The 18750-nt window shown below is 42.9% G+C and overlaps 1 protein-coding gene across 1 annotated transcript in view; it reads left to right on the forward strand.

The window, feature by feature from the left end:
- The first annotated feature begins 258 nt into the window (after window positions 1–258).
- LOC121293770 (centromere protein F-like) overlaps window positions 259–18750 on the forward strand; it is a 103494-nt gene continuing 85002 nt past the window's right edge. The window contains exons 1-2 of the mRNA XM_041217075.1: window positions 259–338; window positions 4806–4991. Coding sequence (XP_041073009.1) covers window positions 4830–4991 — 162 coding nt within the window. The 5' untranslated portion in view covers window positions 259–338; window positions 4806–4829. The remainder of the gene's footprint in view (window positions 339–4805; window positions 4992–18750) is intronic.

Raw genomic sequence — 18750 nt, forward strand, 5'->3', positions numbered from 1 at the left:
TGACATTTCTCACTGGGACTGACCTAGCAAAACAAGTCAGTCACCTTCTGTCCAATTAAGAGGCGGGCTCACTCGAATAGCGCAACGGCTGTATCGAAACAACCAATCCATGAAGAGGCTCGAGTTTGAATTTAAGACCAATCAAACATTGAGCCCTGGACCTGTCAATGTTGAATTGGACCTATCAATGGCGTGTTTTAAACGGGCGCATTCTAAATTTATCCAATAGGAATGCTCGATCTGGGGGACCGCTGCGCAGTTGGTTAACGCACAGGTTTTAAACTCGAGCGAAATAATTTGAAGTTGGGTTGTTGGTGTCGATGGAGTTGTCGGCTGAGGTTTGCATTTTTATGTTTTATTTTTGACGGTGATGTGTCCGAGTTGTTGTCGGTTCTTGAGCGCGGGGCCTGAAGCTGTTTGTAGGTGGTTTGGAGATCGCTCCCTTGGTTTGTGTTGATAGCGGCCGATATAAAAACAAAAAACTGCGGATGTTGGAAATCCAAAATAAAAACAGAATTACCTGGAAAAACTCAGCAGGTCTGGCAGCATCGGCGGAGAAGAAAAGAGTTGACGTTTCGACTCCGCCGATGCTGCCAGACCTGCTGAGTTTTTCCAGGTAATTTTGTTTTTGATAGCGGCCGGTTGGGAGTTAGGGCTTTGCATCGCAATCGTCAGGAAAATGTGAACAGAGCAAAGCCATTTAGCAAATGAGCTATATGGTTTCATCTTAGTGCTTGCTATTGGCCGAGCTGGAGTTCGGACGTTATGTAAAATCCTTTAAACTGAAGAGCATTGAACACTGGATGTAGTGCAAACCATTCAAGTACAAGGTTGGGAGAGTGTAAACCCGTGTAAGCCGTGTGCATAATGCAAGTCGATGTAAACTGAGATGAGTGATCTGTGATAGAAGTATAATCTATGTAAATACAGTAGTAATACAAAAGCAAGATAATTAAAAAAAAACAATATGTTGGAACTACTGCGTAAGACAGGTAGCATCTGTGGCGAGAAACGGTTAACGTTGACCCAGAACATCGTTCTCCAAATGGTTGTACCCCGCTCCCCTGCCCACATTTAAAGGTGCGCTGGAGGATCCCTCGGAAGTTTTGACACACTGTGGGAATTGCTTGTGAAGTTTGAACTTCGAATGGACAATCCCCCTGCATCAGGAACCCTCTGAAATTGTGAGTTGGAGCCTTTGGATGGTTCTGACTCACTTACCAGAATAGTTTATGTATGAAAGGTTAGAAGGATTAAAACCAGTTCTAACTCCTGGATAATTATACTACTGACTCACCACCCCCTGCCCCACCTGACTATTCTCACCCTACTGCCCTCACCCCCTTGCCTTAGACACTGACCTTCTTTCTGTCGCTTCTCAAACTGGCTTTGGGACCTTAAACTCAACCCATGGCCATTACCATCTCAAAGACCAAGGACAGATACGTGGAAAAACCACCGCCTGGAAGTTCCCTTCCAAGCCGTTCCTTCACTGTTGCTGGAAATCCTGGAACTCCTTACCTAGCAGACCTGTGGGTGTATCTACATCACATGGACTGCAGCAGTTCAAGAAGGCAGCTCACCACCACCTCCTTAAAGAAAATTCAGGATGGGCAATAAATGCTGGTCTAGCCAGCAATGCCCACATCCCATAAATGAATTTTTTAAATCTTACTGGAATATGACAGCTAGTGATGTAAAGAGTGTTAGTGGCTTGGCTTCCCCTAATGATCCTGCACTAAGAGGAATGACTACAGAATAGGTATGCTCTGCATTTCTGAAGAGGTTCAGTTTGGGTGAGAAATGCGGAGCTCTGGTGCAAGGTGAGAAATGCGGAACTCTGGTGCAAGATTTAAAAAAAAAAATAAGAGTACGATGGCAATCAGACGATGAGTGCCACTCCTCAAAAGATTTGGCCCAGTGTTTCAGGTTGATGACCTTTCATCAGAACATCAGTTTTCTTTAAGCCAGTTGAAAGTGAAGGGGGCAGGAAGAACCTAAGGGAAGGTCTGTGGTAGGGTGGACGGCAGGAGAATTTAACTAACAAAAGATTTCATGATGCAAAAAACAAAAAAGTGGTAATGGGTATAGTAAAGGCATAAAGATTGTGTCCAAATGAGGCATGCATGGCTACACAGCAGCTATCTGAATGTATCATGAAGGGATAAAGAAAAAAACAAACCAACAAGAAAGGCCATGGATGGATAGGTCAGAGTGGGAGCAAGGTGGAGAATTAAAATAACAGGAATCTTGAGGTTATTCCTGTGGACTCGATGGAGGTGTTCCACAGTGTGGTCACCTGGTCTATGTTTGGTCTCCCCAGTATGGAGGAGACCACATTGTAAACAGTGAATACAGTATACTAAGTTGAGGTACAAGTAAATTGTTAATTCACTTGAAAAGAATATTTGGGGTCTTGGTAGGTGAGAAGGGAGGAAGGGCAGATGCTGCATCTCCTGTGCTTGCACAGAAAGGTGCCATAGGGAAGAGAGGGAGTGTTGGGGCGACTGAGGAGCAGGGTGTCATGGAAGGTGATGTCCATTTGGAATGCTGAAAGGGTAGGGTAGGGAAAGATGTGTTTGATGATGGCATCAGACTAGAGCTGGCAAAAATGACAGAGGATAATATGGAGGTTGGTGGGGTAGAAGGTGATGATGAGAGGAACCCTATCATGGTTCTGGGAGGGAAGGTGAGAGCAGAAGTACAGGAAATGGATCATACACAGTGAGGGTGGGGGGCCGTAAATCATGCTGGGTGGGAACCCTTGGTTGAAGAAAAATGAAGCCCTGTCAGAAGTGCTGGTGTGGTAAGTTGCATCATCAGAATAGACACATCTGTTCTTCCCAGAACAATGATAGGGTTCCCCTTGTCCTCGAGGCTTGGGACAGGCAGTGGTGAGCCAGTGGCGAGGGATTTGGTGTGGAGTGGGGTTGGGGGCATGAAGAAATGAAAGAGAGATCCAGGGGAGGACAGAAGGTGGTTCAGGGACATGGAGCAGTGGAAGAGGGGAGGGTCTGGAGTCCTGAGTTTGGTGGGAGAAGTTAAGGTAAGAAAATGAGGGGCCTAAAGGGTGGTGCAGTACTGTCCAAATATGGGCCTGTCTCAGAATGTTGGCTGGCAGAGTCCTTTTGAGTTCACCTACAACATTTGAATTATTCCCACTGAGAGTGACCTCAGGCAATGTCCTTTACAATGCATAGAAGGGAGGGCCCGCAAAACCTGCAGGTTCAGCCATGTCCCACAAAGTGGCAAGTATAACACTGGATATTAACTTGAACATTCAATAAAGAGTGAATGCAAAAACATATCATCGCTTCTTCCGCGTTAAAGAAATGCCCTTAACTCCTCTGGAACCATCATTGCGTGCCAACCATGAAGTGTGCCAGTATATTTAACTTTCTGACTAAGCTGCCAACATGAATAAAGTGAAACTAATGTAATGTGAAGTTTAAATTTGAAAAACATCATTGCCATCTTTGTACACTCAATAAGCCTTATGCTAATGGCAATTGAGTTGGGCAGGAAAGTTGTGGCTGCAATGCAGACCCTCCTTATTGGCCCAGGAAAGCTCCTTTTGCATCCCACCTGTGCTTGCTGCATTGTAAGCTGATGGCAGGCTTCACCAAATAAAAACATCCCTGCCATGTGATTGCATGTTTCCCATGCACTCTGCTGGCACTTTAAATTTAAATTGTAATCCTGTGGCCTTCGAGAATGGTGCACTAACATTTCGCCCTCTGTTTCTCTCAGCAGGTCTGACAGCATCTGTGGGGTATTTCCAGCATATTTTTGTTTTTGTTAAATATAGTAGTGATCCACAAGTAAATTTGTAATCCAATTTAAATATTGGGCTGTAACTTCAAGCTCCCCAGTGTTGGATTGGGGGGTACCCCAAAGAGGCACTGGGGAATCCCTCTCAGGGCTTCACAGGTAAGGGTTTGCATGGCAATTGCCCAGAAGTACAAACTTCCTCTGGGCAATTGCCCTGCACTGGCAACTATCCGGAAATGCGATTTTTAAAGCGCAAACTTTGGTTGGTTCCAACAGGGTTATGCCAATAGTTGATCTGAAAAACTTAGATTTAAATCTCTTCTAACATCTGGGTAAATATTGTAAAGACTCAGACCATCTTGTTTTTCCTTCTTAAATCCGATGTTTGTGGCATGTAAGTGGGTCATGCAAACTGGAAAGATTTTGCAGCTTCTCCATTGATCTAAACAGTCTTAGTTAGTTTGTTAGGTCTGTGTATGGAAAAGGTAATTTCTGAAACTTCATCCACTCAGGAGATTCACTCAACAATGATCCCCAGCAGCCCCTTCCCCTGGCACCCCTCCAGAACTAATTTTCTGGAATGGAGACTATTACAGTGGTGTTGTGTAATTTGATTGTCTCTCATGTATTGCTAACCTACGTCAATGTGTGGCAAAACATTTCTTTCAGCAGAAAAACTACCATTAGTTCACCTTCTCAATCCCTCTGAACCACCATCAGTTTCTTTATTATGAATCTCGAACTTATAGACTTGTATCCTTTTACCCTATTGGGAATGATCCTTTTTTCTTTTAAGCTGTCCTTTCTGTTCCATTGCTCCTGCTGGTATGTGAAGGGAGCCATATGCTGCCCAAGCTTCACTCAGTTTAAAATTGATAAACGCTTTGTTTTGACAACAGATGTGTATGTATGTTTTCCATGCAGACTATTATAGCATAATCTTAGAACTCTGACATGGACTTGGTGGGCCAAATAGTGCCCTTCTGTGTCATAATGACTCTGACTAATCTAGAATTTTCCTTTTATTTCCTTAGTTCATAATTTAAATTTTTCGCAAAATGAGCTGGGCTGTAGAAGAGTGGAAAGAGGGGCTGCCCACAAAGGCTCTCCAGAAGATACAGGAGATTGAAACTCAGCTGGATAAACTCAAAAAGGAACGTCAGCAACGACAATTTCAGCTAGAATCTCTGGAAGCTGCACTGTTGAAACAAAAGCAAAAGGTGATTATTCTTCAGTTGCTTAGAAATAGTTTAGTTGTTCTTAGATGTCAGCTTTTTTCTTTTAGATGGCTTAGCTAAGAAAGCTAACAGAGGGTTGTAAGTTGAAGAACACCAATGGGCTTGAGGAACTAAGTATTTCTTAAAAGTGCTGGCCAATGTTCTTCCTTCAAATACCATCATTTGCTGTCCCTGAGATCTTGCTTCATACAAAATTGGCTGTTACATTTTCCTACGTCATGATAACAGTGACTGCATTCAAAAGTAAACTATTATTTGGAAGGTGCTATGGGATGTGTTGGGGATTTCCTTTGCTCTGCTGCAGCCTTTTAACTCCTTCTAAACCATGTATAGTTAGATTAGTCCATCGTTTAATGAAGGTGTTTTAATGGTATGCGTCATGATCACGTCATGTGCATCATTGAGTACCAAGCGCATTGCTACAGTTTGGGATTTTAAAATCCCATTTTACTAATTGCCCATCAGTGCACAATGCCATTTACTAGTTTACTTTTGTGGAGGCTAATGAGGTCCAGGTCTAGTAACCACCAATTATAAATTTCATACTCCAGTTATATAAGATTCCCAATGCATCACAGCCTGTCCTGGGGATAGCAACTGGTCTTGTACAATCCAGAATAGCTCTGGTAGCTTACATGGTAAGAATATACAAAGTTTGGGGACTGGGGTGTGTAAAACTCAGCAAGATTATTTCAACAGCAACGCTCCTCTGCAATGTGTACCACTGAGAAGAATGAGATCGACAATATTTCGAGATCACTGCCACATCACATACTACCTTGACATGGTCATGTATCACCATTATTTCATTGTCACAGGATCAATGTTCCAGCATTATCTACCAAATACCTGTTGAGGAATTAACATCAGTAAAAGAACTGCATGTTTCAAGTAACAGGCCGCTCACCATTTTCCCAACACAACTAGCGTTGAACGTTCAGTGTAACTTCTGCTTAGCTGGAGCACTTTCAGCTCCTGAGACAGTTGGTTGTAGATTCAAAATTTATTCTAAAAACTTGACATAATCTAGACTGACACTTCCAGTGGAGAGCTGAAAGAGTGCTGTACAGTTGGAAGATATTCCTTTTGAATGAAATGCTCAACTAAACTCCTATCTGCCCCCTCAAGCAGATGTAAAAGAACATGGGATTTCTCCCAGTATCCTCGACAATATTCATCATTCTACCAACGTGACATCACACAGATTATCTGGCTGTTTATTGAATTATTGGTTGTGGGATCTTGCTATGGGCAGATTGACTGCCACATTCCTCTAAATTACAGTAGTGACATCACTTCAAAATATTTCATAGATGGGAAGCAGGTTGTGAAGTGAGGTATATAAATGCAAGTTCTTTCTTTATATCAAAATTAAGGCAAAGCGTGCATCATATGGTCTTACTGGACCAAGATCTGCTTTAATGTCATCTGGTCTGTAGAAGGTAAGGCTGAAGTGCTGTCACTGAAGTTGATGGTGATGTCCTGCTGAATCTGTCCTCTGATGCTCCATGCAGCAGCATGAGGATATGACCTTGTTTGAATTGCAGATAAACTGGACCTTTGCAGAATGAAACTCCTATTGTTCACATTTAACAACAGTTGCTTAGTTGGTTTCTTCAAAGTCTTGTGAATACCATCATGATGCCCTGTACTCTGCGAAATCCAGCTGACATGTAAAGTCCCCGACTGTGCCTCTACTAGAGTGATTCCCTAGTGGAGGAATTTGGTCACTCTATGAACAAAGCTATTTGTCGCTTGCAGGATAGTCCCCCTGACTAAAACTGCACAGATGCCTGGGCGGCCTGAAAACATGGTGGAACTGTAAAAGTGGAAGATTCCATCCCTTTAGCTGCCATGGATAGAGCAGTTGTGGCAATGGATTGAGTCTGCATAACTTCATGATAAAGCTAACAGAGATGCTCTGTGATATCCTTGGAGGTACACAGGCACCAGATGTGAGGGCATCATTGGGCCAGTGTATGTCAGTATTGAAATAAGTGAAGGATGGGGCTAAAAAGTTACTTGGAAATCTGTAATTGGTTAGTAGATTTGGGACACTCTTAACAAAATTGAGGCTCATGGAACAGGAGGGTCAGTGTTTAATTGGCCTAAGGACAGAAAACAATAAGTCTTGGTAAATGGCTATTTTTCAGACTGAAGGATGGTAGATACTGGTGTTCTCCAAGGGTTAGCGCTAGGACCACTGCTTTTTGTTTTATCTATATTTGAATGACTTGGATGTTGGAATACTGAGTAGAATTTCAAAATCTGCTGGTGATTCAAAACCTGGAGTGGCAAAAAGTGAGGATGATACAAATTGCCTGCAATATGACATAGAAAAGATAGTAGAGTGGGCAGGCAAGTGACAAATGGAATTTTATAGACAGGCAAGTGACAAATGGAATTTTATAGACAGGCAAGTGACAAATGGAATTTTATAGACAGGCAAGTGACAAATGGAATTTTATAGAGAAGTGTGAGGTGCTCCGTTTTGGCAGAAGGAATAGGAAGGGACTAATTTCGACTCGATGGCACAGTTCTAAAGAGTGTGCAGGAACAGGGGGATTTGGGGGTGCATGAGTATCAATCATTGAAAGTGACAGGACATATTGAGAGAGTGGTTAGTGAAATATATTGGACCTTGGGCTTCATAAATAGAGCCATTGAGTAAAAAATCGGGGAGGGCGTGCTAAACCTTTTATAAAGCTCTGGTTAGGCCCAAACAAGAATATTACATCCAGTATTAGTCACCATGCTTTAGGAAGGATGTGAGGATCCTTGAGAGGAGAATGGCTCAGGAATGGGGGATTTTAGTTACAAGCATAGACTGGAAAAGCTGGGGTTGTTCTTGGAGCAAAAGAGATTGAGGGAGATTTGTAGTGATCAAGGTTATGAGAGGTTTGAATAAGGTAGACAAGGAAAAAACTTCCTGTTAGCTGATTGTACAAGGATGAGGGGGTATACAGATTTAAGGTTTTGGCAAAGAGATGCAGGGGGAATGTGAGGAGGAATATTTTTGTGCAGTGAGTGGTTAAAAACTTGGAACTCACTGCTCATGAGAGTGGTGGGAACAGAAACAGTCAATGACTTCAAAAGGAAATTGGATGGGCACTTGAAGGAAATAAACCTGCAGGGCTATGGGGATTGAGCTGGGGAGTTGAACTGACTAGATTGCTCCATGGAGAGCTGGCATGGACTTAATGGGCCAGATGGCCTCCTGTGATGTAAATGACTGATTTTCTCCATAAGGGCAGGAATATTAGACATGTAAAATAGTACAATTCTGCTGCTGAAGCACAGCATTTTTGAAGTGAGGAGAGTTATGTGCAGTAATAGAATGTATTATTGTGATGGTACATTTTCTATGGAATTGAGAATATAGCAAATGTTGGTTTAAAACAATCTAAAATTAAATGTTAAGATTCCATGAATGCAAATGAAAAATGATATGTAATTGTTTATTGGAAAAACTTTAGAATTCTAAGTTTCTAACAAAGCAATAGAAATTAAATGTGGAATGTATGAAATAATAAAATGTATTTTGTAGCAATTTATTTAGATGGTGTCATAATCAAGAATATTTCTTCAGTATTAACAACTACGTTTTAATAAAATTGAGGATTGGATCATAGAATGGTTATAGCACTGAAGCAGCCTGTCATGTTTGCAAGAGTAACTTGGCTAATCTCACTCCCCTGCCTTTTCTCCACAGCCCTGTAAATATTTTTCTCCATAACTAATTATCCAATTCCCTTTTGACAGCCAGGATTGAATTGGTCTCCACCAGACTCATTGGCAGTGGATTCCAGATCTTAAACACTTGCTGTGCTTTTTTAAAAGTATTTTTCCTCTCTCATGTTGCCTTTGGCTCTTTTGTCATTCACCTTTTAAATTGGTGTCTACTGGTTCTTGACCCTTCTGCCAGTGTGAATAGTTTCTCCCTATCTACTATGCCTGGACCCCTCATGATTTTGAACACCTCTACCAAATCTCCTCCCAACCCTCTTGAAGGAGAACAACCAGCTTCTCCGATCTACCCATGTAACTGAAGTCTCTCAACTCTGGAATTGCTCTCCTAAATCTTTTTCTGCATTGTCTCTAAAACCTTCACATCATTCCTAAATCCTGGTGCTCAGAACGGAACACAATACTCCAGTTGACACTGAAGCAGTGTTTTATTAAAGTTCGACCCAACTTCCATGCTACACTTCTATTTGTAAAGCCCAGGGTCCTGTATGCCTCATTAATTGCTTTCTCAACCTGCCCAGCCATGATTTGTGCACAAAGATCCCCCTGCTCCTGCATCCTTTTAGAATTGTACCCATTATTTTATATTGCCTCTCTTTGTTCTTCCTACCAAAATTTATCACTTCACACTTGTGTTAAATTTTGCCTGTCAAATGTCTGGCCATTCAGCCAGCCTGTCTGTGTCCACTTGAAGTCTATCATTTTCCTCCTCTCAGGTCCTGATGCTTCCAAGTCTTGTATCACCCTGCACGCCCAAGCCTCTGTCATTAATATAGAGCAAGGAACGCTGTAGCCTTAATATTTGCTCCTGAGGAACCCCATTATATGGCTTCCTCCAGTCTGAAAAACAACTCACCACTACTTGTTTTTGTCACCCAGCCAATTTCGTATCCATTCTGTCACTATCCCTTTTATTCTATAACATTGCATTTTATCCACATCTTTGTACATGTACAGCACACCTGCATTACCCTTGTCAACTCTCTCTGCTACATCATCAAAAAAAAATCAAGTCAGTTAAACACTATTGTTCCTTAAATCTTTGACTTTCCTTAATTCACATTTGTCAAAGTGACTGTTAATTTTGCCGCTGATTATTGTTTCCAAAAGCTTCCCCACCACTGAGGTTAAGCAGATTGGTCTGCAGTGAGTTTATCCTTCCACCCTTTTGAATCTGTAATTCTCCAATGCTCTGGTACCAAACCTGTATTGAAAAAGGATAGGAAGGTTATGGCTGGTGCCTCCACAATTTCCATCCTTATTTCCTTGATCCTTGGATGCAGCTGATCCAATCCTGGTGACATATCAACTTATAGCTAGCCTTTCTAATAACTCTTTTTATCTTTTTTTAGCCCATCCAGTGTTTCAACTACCTCCTCTTTCACTGATTTGTGCCACATTTCCTTCCTTGGTAAAGACTGGTGCCATGTACTCATTTAGTACATCAGCCATGCCCTCTGTCTCCGTGTATATTCTCTTTTTTTCTTTGAGGCCTAATTAACTCCACTCCTCCTTTTACTACCCTTTCTACTATTTAAATGCCTATAAAAGATGTTTAGATTCCCTTTTTTATATTGGCTACCAGTCTCTTCACATACTCTCTCTCTCTCTCTCTTTGCTGCTCTCTTGTTTTTTTCATATTTAGTTCTCATTTGTATTCTCAACCTGACATCTGTCGTACATGCCCTTTGTCCTGCACTACCTCCTTGTTTGAATATTGAACATTGTTGTGTTAGTTTTGCCTGCCAATCTTTAGCTCCAATTACCTTGCACAGTTCTTTTCTCACCCCAACAAAATTGGCCCTCCCCCAATTAAGTGTTTTATCTCTGGATTGCGCCTTCTCCTTTTCCATAGCCACCCTAAACATTATGATACTGTTCTTACTGTGTCATAAATGTTCTCCTACTTACACTTGATCCATCTCATTCCTCAGAAACAAATCCAACAATGCCTCTTTCCTCGTTGGATCAGACATTTCAATGTCTAGAAATTCCTCCTGAACACTTCAGAAACTCCTTTCCCCTCCACCTCCACCACCCTCCCTCCCACAGCCCTTTATATTATCACTGTCCCAGCGTATATTAGGATAATGAAGATCCCCATTATATCTACTCTACATGTGACAGCAAAATCTCAATTTGCCATTCACCAATGTTTGTGGGAGGTGAGATGGGAAAACTGGACAACTTCTTCACTATGAGGAGGGCTCACCAGGATAAGATGGCTTCCTGATGGTGCCATCAACTGCACTGCTGTCCCCTCATTTCTTTGGGGATTGATACAGTAATTACAAGGGCCACCATTCAATAAATGTGCAGCTAGTCTGCAGCCACATCAAGGAATTGTTCTCAAATGAGAGCTACTCCTTCCACACATAAATAATTGAGCCCCTTCAATCCTGTCAAAGGTGAAGTCAGTGAGCCTGCAACAAAAGCCTTGGAGCCATGCGTAACAATGTGGAACCAGCCATAAGTCCACTGAAACATACGTTTCGCTGTTTAGGTTGTCAAGGAAGCAGATTGGGGATGGGGGTTTGTTTCCCTACAAGAGGGTCTTCATGTTTGTGGTGGTATGTTGTGTCCTCAACAGCCTTGCTAGTATGAGGGTGTAGCTGCTACCCCCTGGAATCTGGATGGCCACTGAAGGAGGAGGAAAAAGGGAGGTGACCATAGCTGCAACTGGATGGAGCGAGAGGGACTGGATAGTGGGGCTTTGCTTCATTTGAAAGCTACTTCCCCTATGCCTAGCATAGACTCACCATCCCTTATACTACATTTCCATTTCAAAGCCCTCATGACAAAGTCCCCTTGGCCTACGTTCTTCAATAAAGACTAGCAATAACTTTTGTCTTGCTGATGTCCTTGCCTGGCCTAGTCCTATCCCAGTACAACACATCTGGTGGAAGGTTGCTGATTTTCCCTGGTGCTGATTGGAGATGGCTGCTCAGGATGCCCCTGAGTTGTTCTAGGCCTTGAGAGTATTGCTTTGGACTGAGCATCACCAGCATGAATGACGGCAGTCTGGGCTGGCTGGCTAGTTGAGAAACAATGGCACAGACCTGGGCAGAGTGGTAGTGGTGGGAGCTTAAATGCTACCACCCTGAGAAAGGGCAGCAGGTTTAAACTCTATGACACCACTCCCATGAGGTGGCATCTCTGCACTCATTCTCATACCCTGGAGCACAGATTGCTTACCTGCTGTCAGAGTCTGCATGCCCCACTGAGCACAGACCCATGATGGCAGCTGTTTGCACTTACATGCCAGAAGCCAGGAATCTCATGGGGCAGAATTTTTGTGACAAGGGAGGGTCAGAAACATATGGAGCCATGTCAGGCTGGCATCCCAATACATTCCCGCTGCCATTAAAATATGCCCATGATCCCTGCCTGACTGCAGCATTGATGCATTGGCAGAACACTGCTTATGCTGCAGTGAAAACTGAGACAGCGGCCATTAGATGCTGTATTGAGTCGGTCTGGTAGTGCTACCATGGAGGTGCCCACCACATTTATGATGGAAAGGATGGGCTCCAAGCTCTGTGTGATGCCCTGTGCCATGGTGGAATCAGAGTTCTCCATGTTCCTAACCAGTGAATAAATGTGAGCATCTCTGTGTGCATGTGCATCAATGTTCTCCTGTAGTTTGCCCCATTGAGGTCCTCATCTGAGTCACCTGCAGCAGAACTAGTGTGTGACCTTGCCCTCTGGAGAGTTTGTACATGAGCTAACCTATCCCCTTTCTGCTTGCACTGCACGTGCACATTGACTCAATGCATGAGATAGAACTTGAAACCGGCCTATAAGGTTCATGCTGTGCCAGTATCTGAACTCGTGGCTGAGCGTTAGGTTGAGTGATGGTGCTTCTTCTAGGCTTATCTTCCTTCTTTTGCCCCTTGACTTGCTGCTGGAGTGTCTGAGCTGCTGGTGATCTGAAAGTACAAAGGATTAAGGGAAAAGTAAGAGATGAGGATGACTTTCTTAGAGGATAGTGAACCTGTGAAGTTCTTTACTGCAGAGGGCTGTGGAGGCTGGGTCGTTAAGTATACTCAAGGCTGAGATAAATTTTTAATCAGTAAAAGAATCAAGGGTTATGGGGAAAAGGCAGGAGTTGAGGATTATCAGATCAGCCATGATCTAATTAAATGGTGGAGTAGACTTGATGGGCCTAATGGCCTACTTCTGCTTGTACGTTGTATGATAGTGGTAAGGGAAGGAAATCAGAAGGTCCATTGTCACTCCATTAGTAGTTTCTATTTTATGGCACCTTTCAGGATGTGGTTAGGAGTTACTGGAGAAGTTGCAGCAGTGCCTTAATCCAGATTAGCCTCCACTGCACCTGATGCTACTGGCCCTGCAGCAGTGCACGTGCATCAATGTTCTGCCATTTCCTCCAAAGTGCTGAGGGGATGTACATGACCTGATTCTCCTCTAGCCCCCTGACTTTTTCTCTTGTTGTGGGTAACCTCCGCCTGCAAGAGAGGGAGCTAAACGTCATTCAGTGTGGGTCTGTGTTTGGGTGGTGCCTGCCACAGCTGAATAGCTGGAGTTACGTGGCGGCAGTGACAGGTACACTTTTTAGTAAAACAAAAGCCAATACATTAAACAAAAAATCAATAAATGAGAGGGGATGACAGCCCCTGATGGGGCACTGTAACAAGAATCAAAACGTGAAAAGAAACTTACGGAATCAAATTACAACATCATTTCCATGGTTGATAATGCACCCAGTGGTCGTGGAAGATGCCTAGTGTCCTGGTGGACACCACATGCTTCCTCTCCAGGGCTACCTGGCGGCGAACATAGCTGTGGTAGAGGGACAGACAGTCAGGTCGGAGGACCTCCTCGACTGCCTGCTGCCTGAACCTGGTGATGGACACGCCAAGGAACAGGCTTACAAGGAGGTCTACCCCCTCCCCAGCCCCTTTTGCACTGGATGACCAAGGATCAGGAGCATGGGGCTAGAGTACAACCAGTAATTAAGAAGCAGCCTCTTCAAATAACTAAAAGGCACTGCAATCTTGGGTAGTCTACATGAATGTGGAACACGGACTCCCTTTGGCAGCAGAAAACACATGCAGCCTGGGCAGTGAGAGGCATATGTGTGGCTACTGGCTTCAAAGATATGTGTCAGTGAGTTATGATGTCAGGGTGTTTGGAGTGAATTCTGAGTTTCAGGGTGCAATGCCGTGTGAGTGATGAGGATATGTTACATTGAGCAATGTGGAAGTGGGTGGCGTGGTGTGTGAGATGTGACATGAAGATGCGCACTTACCTTGTGCACTTTAGTGAGGTTATTGAACTTCGTTCTTAACATAAGAAATGGGAGCAAGAGTAGGCCATTCAGCCCTTCGAGCCTGTTCCACCATTCAATGAGATCTTGGAAAAGTATTGATCTTAGTCTTGAACATAGCCAATGACTGAGCATCCACAACCTTCTGGGGCAGAGAATGTCAAAGATTCACCACTCTGAGTGAAGAAATTCATCCTCATCTCAGTCCTAATTAACCTTTTCCTTAATCTGAGATTGTGCCCCCTGGTTCTAGACACCCCAGCCAGAGGAAACATACTTCCTGCATCAACCCTATCGAGTCCTGTAAGAATTTTGTATGTTTCAATGAGATTACCTCTCAATTCTTTTAAACTCCAGAGAATAAAGGCCCAGTCCGTTCAATCATTACTTAAAGGACAGTCCCTCCATCCCAGGAATTAATTAGGTGCACCTTCATTGCACTCCCTCTATGGCAAGCATACCTTTCCTTCAGTAAGAAGATCAAAACTGCACACACTACTCCAGGTAAGGTTTCACTAAGGCTTTATATAATTGTAGTAAGAGATCTTTATTCCTATACTCTAAACTTTTTGCAATAAAGGCCAACATACCATTTGTCTTCTTAATTGCTTGCTGTGTCTGCATTGACTCGTGTACAAGGACATCTAAGTCCCTTTGAAGCTCAACACTTCCCAGCCCCTCTCCACTTAAGAAGTACTCTGCCTTTCTGTTCTTCCTACCAAAGTGGTTAACCTCACATTTATCCAAGTTGTGTTCCATCTGCCAGATTTTTTGCCCACCCGCTTAGCCTTTCCGAATCCCCTTGAAGCATCTTTGCATTCTCCTCACACTCAAACCTTCCACCTAGGTTTGTGTCATCTGCAAACTTGTAAATATTGGCCAGAATTTTCCAGCCCCCCAGCAGCGGGTTTCCCCGCAGTGGGGCCAGAGAACTATTGAAAGCTCCGTTCACATCGGCAGGACCAAAGGGTCCTGCTGCTGTGAAGGGCTAAAAAATTCTGGCCATTTCCTTTAATCCAAGCATCCAATTCATTGATACAGATTGTGAATAGCTGGGGCCCAAGCACTGATCCTTGCTGTACCCCACTAGTCGCAGCCTGCCAGCCTGAAAATGACCCATTTATTCCTACTCTACGGGGAGGATTTTCCCCTCACATAGCAGGTGTGGTGGGCGGACTCTGGAGCGGCTGCACAATGGTCCGCTGCCCATGAATGGGCCCCGAATTGCATGCTCAAACACTCAGTGCTGCCTGGGTGGGGAGGAGGGCAGGAGCGGAAGTCAGCATGCATGCGGGTGTGATCAGTAAAAGTTCCCTGAAGGCACAGAACTGCCTCAGGGAGCTGAAGATTTTCCATATTAAAAAGAACATTTTTAAAAAATAAGAAAAACATGCCCCCTCATGTGACTCTGTCAGCAGGGACATGTTGCAAATGAGTTCTGAAAATTTTTATTTTTAATTAACATCAGAAACCTCATCCTGCCCGTGGTTGAGGTTTCCTCAAAAATAAAAAGGCTGCTTGGCCAATTCACCCGCCTGCCAGCCGTAAGATTGGACAGGTAGGGAAAAATTCTAGTTAATCGATTAATGGGCTTAACAGCCCCCTTAATTGTTGGCAGGTGCACTGTTGATCGAAATATCACACGAGTGCACAATGACGCCGGGATGCTCGCACGATTCTATTACACGCTATTTCACGCTCATGCATGTCGGGCATACATCCCCACACCAAGGTCTGTTAGCCAGTTGTCTATTGATATTCCCCCAATTCAATGTGCTGTAATTTTGTTTACCAACCTCTTGTGTGGGACCTTTAAAAGCTTTGTGAAAATCTAAATATACCACATCCTCTAGTTTTCCCTCATTTATTCTGCTAGTTACATCCTCAAAAAACTCCAACAGCCTTATTAAATATGATTTTCTTTTTATAAATCCATGTTGACTTTGCCCAATCCTATCATTATTTTCTAAGTTTCCTGTTATCACATCCTATATTATAGATTCTCACATTTTCCCTACTACTTATGTCATGCTAACAGGTCAGTAGTTCCCCATTTTCTCTCTGCCTCCTATGTTAAATAGTGGGGTTATGTTTGTCACCTTTCAATCTGCAGGAACCATTCCAGAGACTGTAGAATTTTGAAAGATGACCACCAATGCATCTTCTACCTCCTCAGTCACCTCTTTTAACACTCTGGGATGTAGATCATTAAGTCCAGAGGATCTGTCTACTTTAAGTCCCATTATTTTCTCTAGTAATATTTCTTTAATATTAATATCTTGCAGTTCCTCATTTACATTAGTCCCTCGATTCTCCATTATTTTTGGGATGTTTTTAGTATTTTCCTCCTTTAAAGCCAGGCACAATGTATTTGTTTAGTTTCTCTGCCATTTCCTTATCCCCTGTTATAAATTCTTCTGACTCCACTTGAAATGGACCCTTATTTGATTTTGCTAAACATTTTGTTTTTGCATACCTATAGAAGCTTTTTCAGTGCATTTTTATGTTTCTCTCTACTTTACTCTCATTCTATTTTCCCTTTCTTATTCTGGGTGTTCCTTTGCAGGCATCAGAAATGCTCCTAATTCTCAGATATACCATTTTTTTGACAACTTTATACACATCTTTGATCTACTACAATCCTTGATTTCTTCCATTAGCCACAGTTGGAGCGCTTTCCTTGCTGTGTTTTTATGCATTAAAGGAATACATTTTTGTTGTAAACTGTGTGTATATTAGGTTTTTACATTAAGAGGTATGAGAGTAGTCAAGCAACAACTAACATTTAGTTTCCCAATCAACCATACCCAATTTGTCCCTCATACTCTCATAATTTCCTTTGTCTAGTTTTAAGACCCTAGTCTCTGATTGAACTACACCTTTCAAACATAACGTAAAATTCTATCATATTATGGTCACTCCTTCCTAAAGGCTCCTTTTACAACAAGACTATTGATTAGCCCTTTTTCATTAGATCTAAAAATCACCCGTTCCCTTGTTGGTTCCTCAATGTGCTGCATTATATAACCATCTTGCATACATTCCAAGAATTTGTCCTCTACAACATACGTACTAAATAGGTTTACCCAGTCGATAAGTAGATTGAAATCCCCCATGATTACTGTATTACCCTTGTTACATGTACCTCTAATTTGCTGGTTTATACTGTGATTTACATTATCACTGCTGTTTGGTGGTCTATAAACAAATCTCACCAATTTTTTCTGACCCTTACTGTTTCCTAGTTCCACCCAAACTGATTCCATGTCTTGATCTTTAGAACTAAGATCATCTCTTGCTACAGTACTAATGCCTCTTTAATTAACAGAGCTACCCCCACACCTTTTCCCAGCTTGTCTTTCTTGAATGTCGCATACTGATGGATATTCAGGTCACAGCTTTGATTTCCTTCTGGCATTACAGAATTGTGGCTATCAGATCATACATATGAATTTCTATTTGAGCTCACAGTTTATCTGGAGAATGTTGTGAGAATTCAGATACCTTAATTCAGTTTTTTTAAAAACTTTTTTTTGTAAACTCTGGCCCTATCTGCTGGAACACGCAAGTTTGCAATCACTGTCCCTGCCAGCCATTCTGTGACTATCATTACCTTTATAGCTACCATGACCTATTATTCTCCTTTAATTTACAGTCTCCCCCCTTTGTTTAGTGTAAAGCCTTCTCTGCTTCCCTTATTATACGACTGGCTAGAACACCGATCCCTGTACGATTCCCCACTACTGATGACAGTGCCCCAATAACTGGGACCTACTCCCACACCAATTTTTGAGCATTCATCTCTCTAATTTTATTTACTTTTATGCCAAATACCACATGGTTTAGGTAATAATCCAGAAATTATTACCTTTTGAGTTCTGCTTTTTAATTTAGCGCCTAACTCCTCATGCATTCTATGCAGAACCTCTTTCCTAGTTCTACCATGTCGTTAGGTCCTACATGGACCATGACAACTAGGTCCTCCTCCTCCCACTTTAAGTTCCTCTCCAGTCCTGAGCAGATATCCCAAACCGTGACAGCAGGTAGACAAGGCAGTCTTCTGGATTCTCGCTCTTGGCTGCAGAGAACAGTGTATATGCCCCTGACTATATTAGCCCCTACTACCGCTACATTCTTTTTAACTCCCCCATTTGAATGGCTTCCTGTACCATGGTCAACCTGTTCATCCACATTACAGCCCGTGCTCTTGTCCATACGAGCTGCAAGAAACTCTAACCTGTTGGTCAGTTGCAAGGATCCTCCACTCCCACCTTCTCGATCCCTTTACCTGCCTGTCTCACAGTCACATCCCCCTGTCCCTGACCACTAACCAAATCTGATGATGCTAAGCTAAGGAGTGTAATACCTTCTGGAACAAAGTGTCTGGGTAACTTTCCCCCTCCCTGATGCGTCGCAATATCTGTAGCTCAGCCTCCAGTTCATTAACTCTGAGCCAAAGCTCCTCAAGCTGCAGGTGCTTTTGGCAGATGTGGTTGCCATGGATTGTAGTGGCATCCAGGAGCTCCCACATGCTTTAGCTGTGACACATTACCCTCCTGCCATCTTTATTGTGTTAATTAAATAAATAAATTTTTCTTAATTCATTTATAGTTATCCTCCTCGCCGAACTCCCTCACTCACCAAACTCCCCCTGGCATTCTGTGCACTGAAAGCAGCAGTCAGTTCAGTATGTTGCCAGGTCCA

The sequence above is a fragment of the Carcharodon carcharias genome, chromosome 2, assembly GCF_017639515.1.
Source record: "Carcharodon carcharias isolate sCarCar2 chromosome 2, sCarCar2.pri, whole genome shotgun sequence".
In the NCBI taxonomy this organism is placed as follows: Eukaryota; Metazoa; Chordata; class Chondrichthyes; order Lamniformes; family Lamnidae; genus Carcharodon; species Carcharodon carcharias.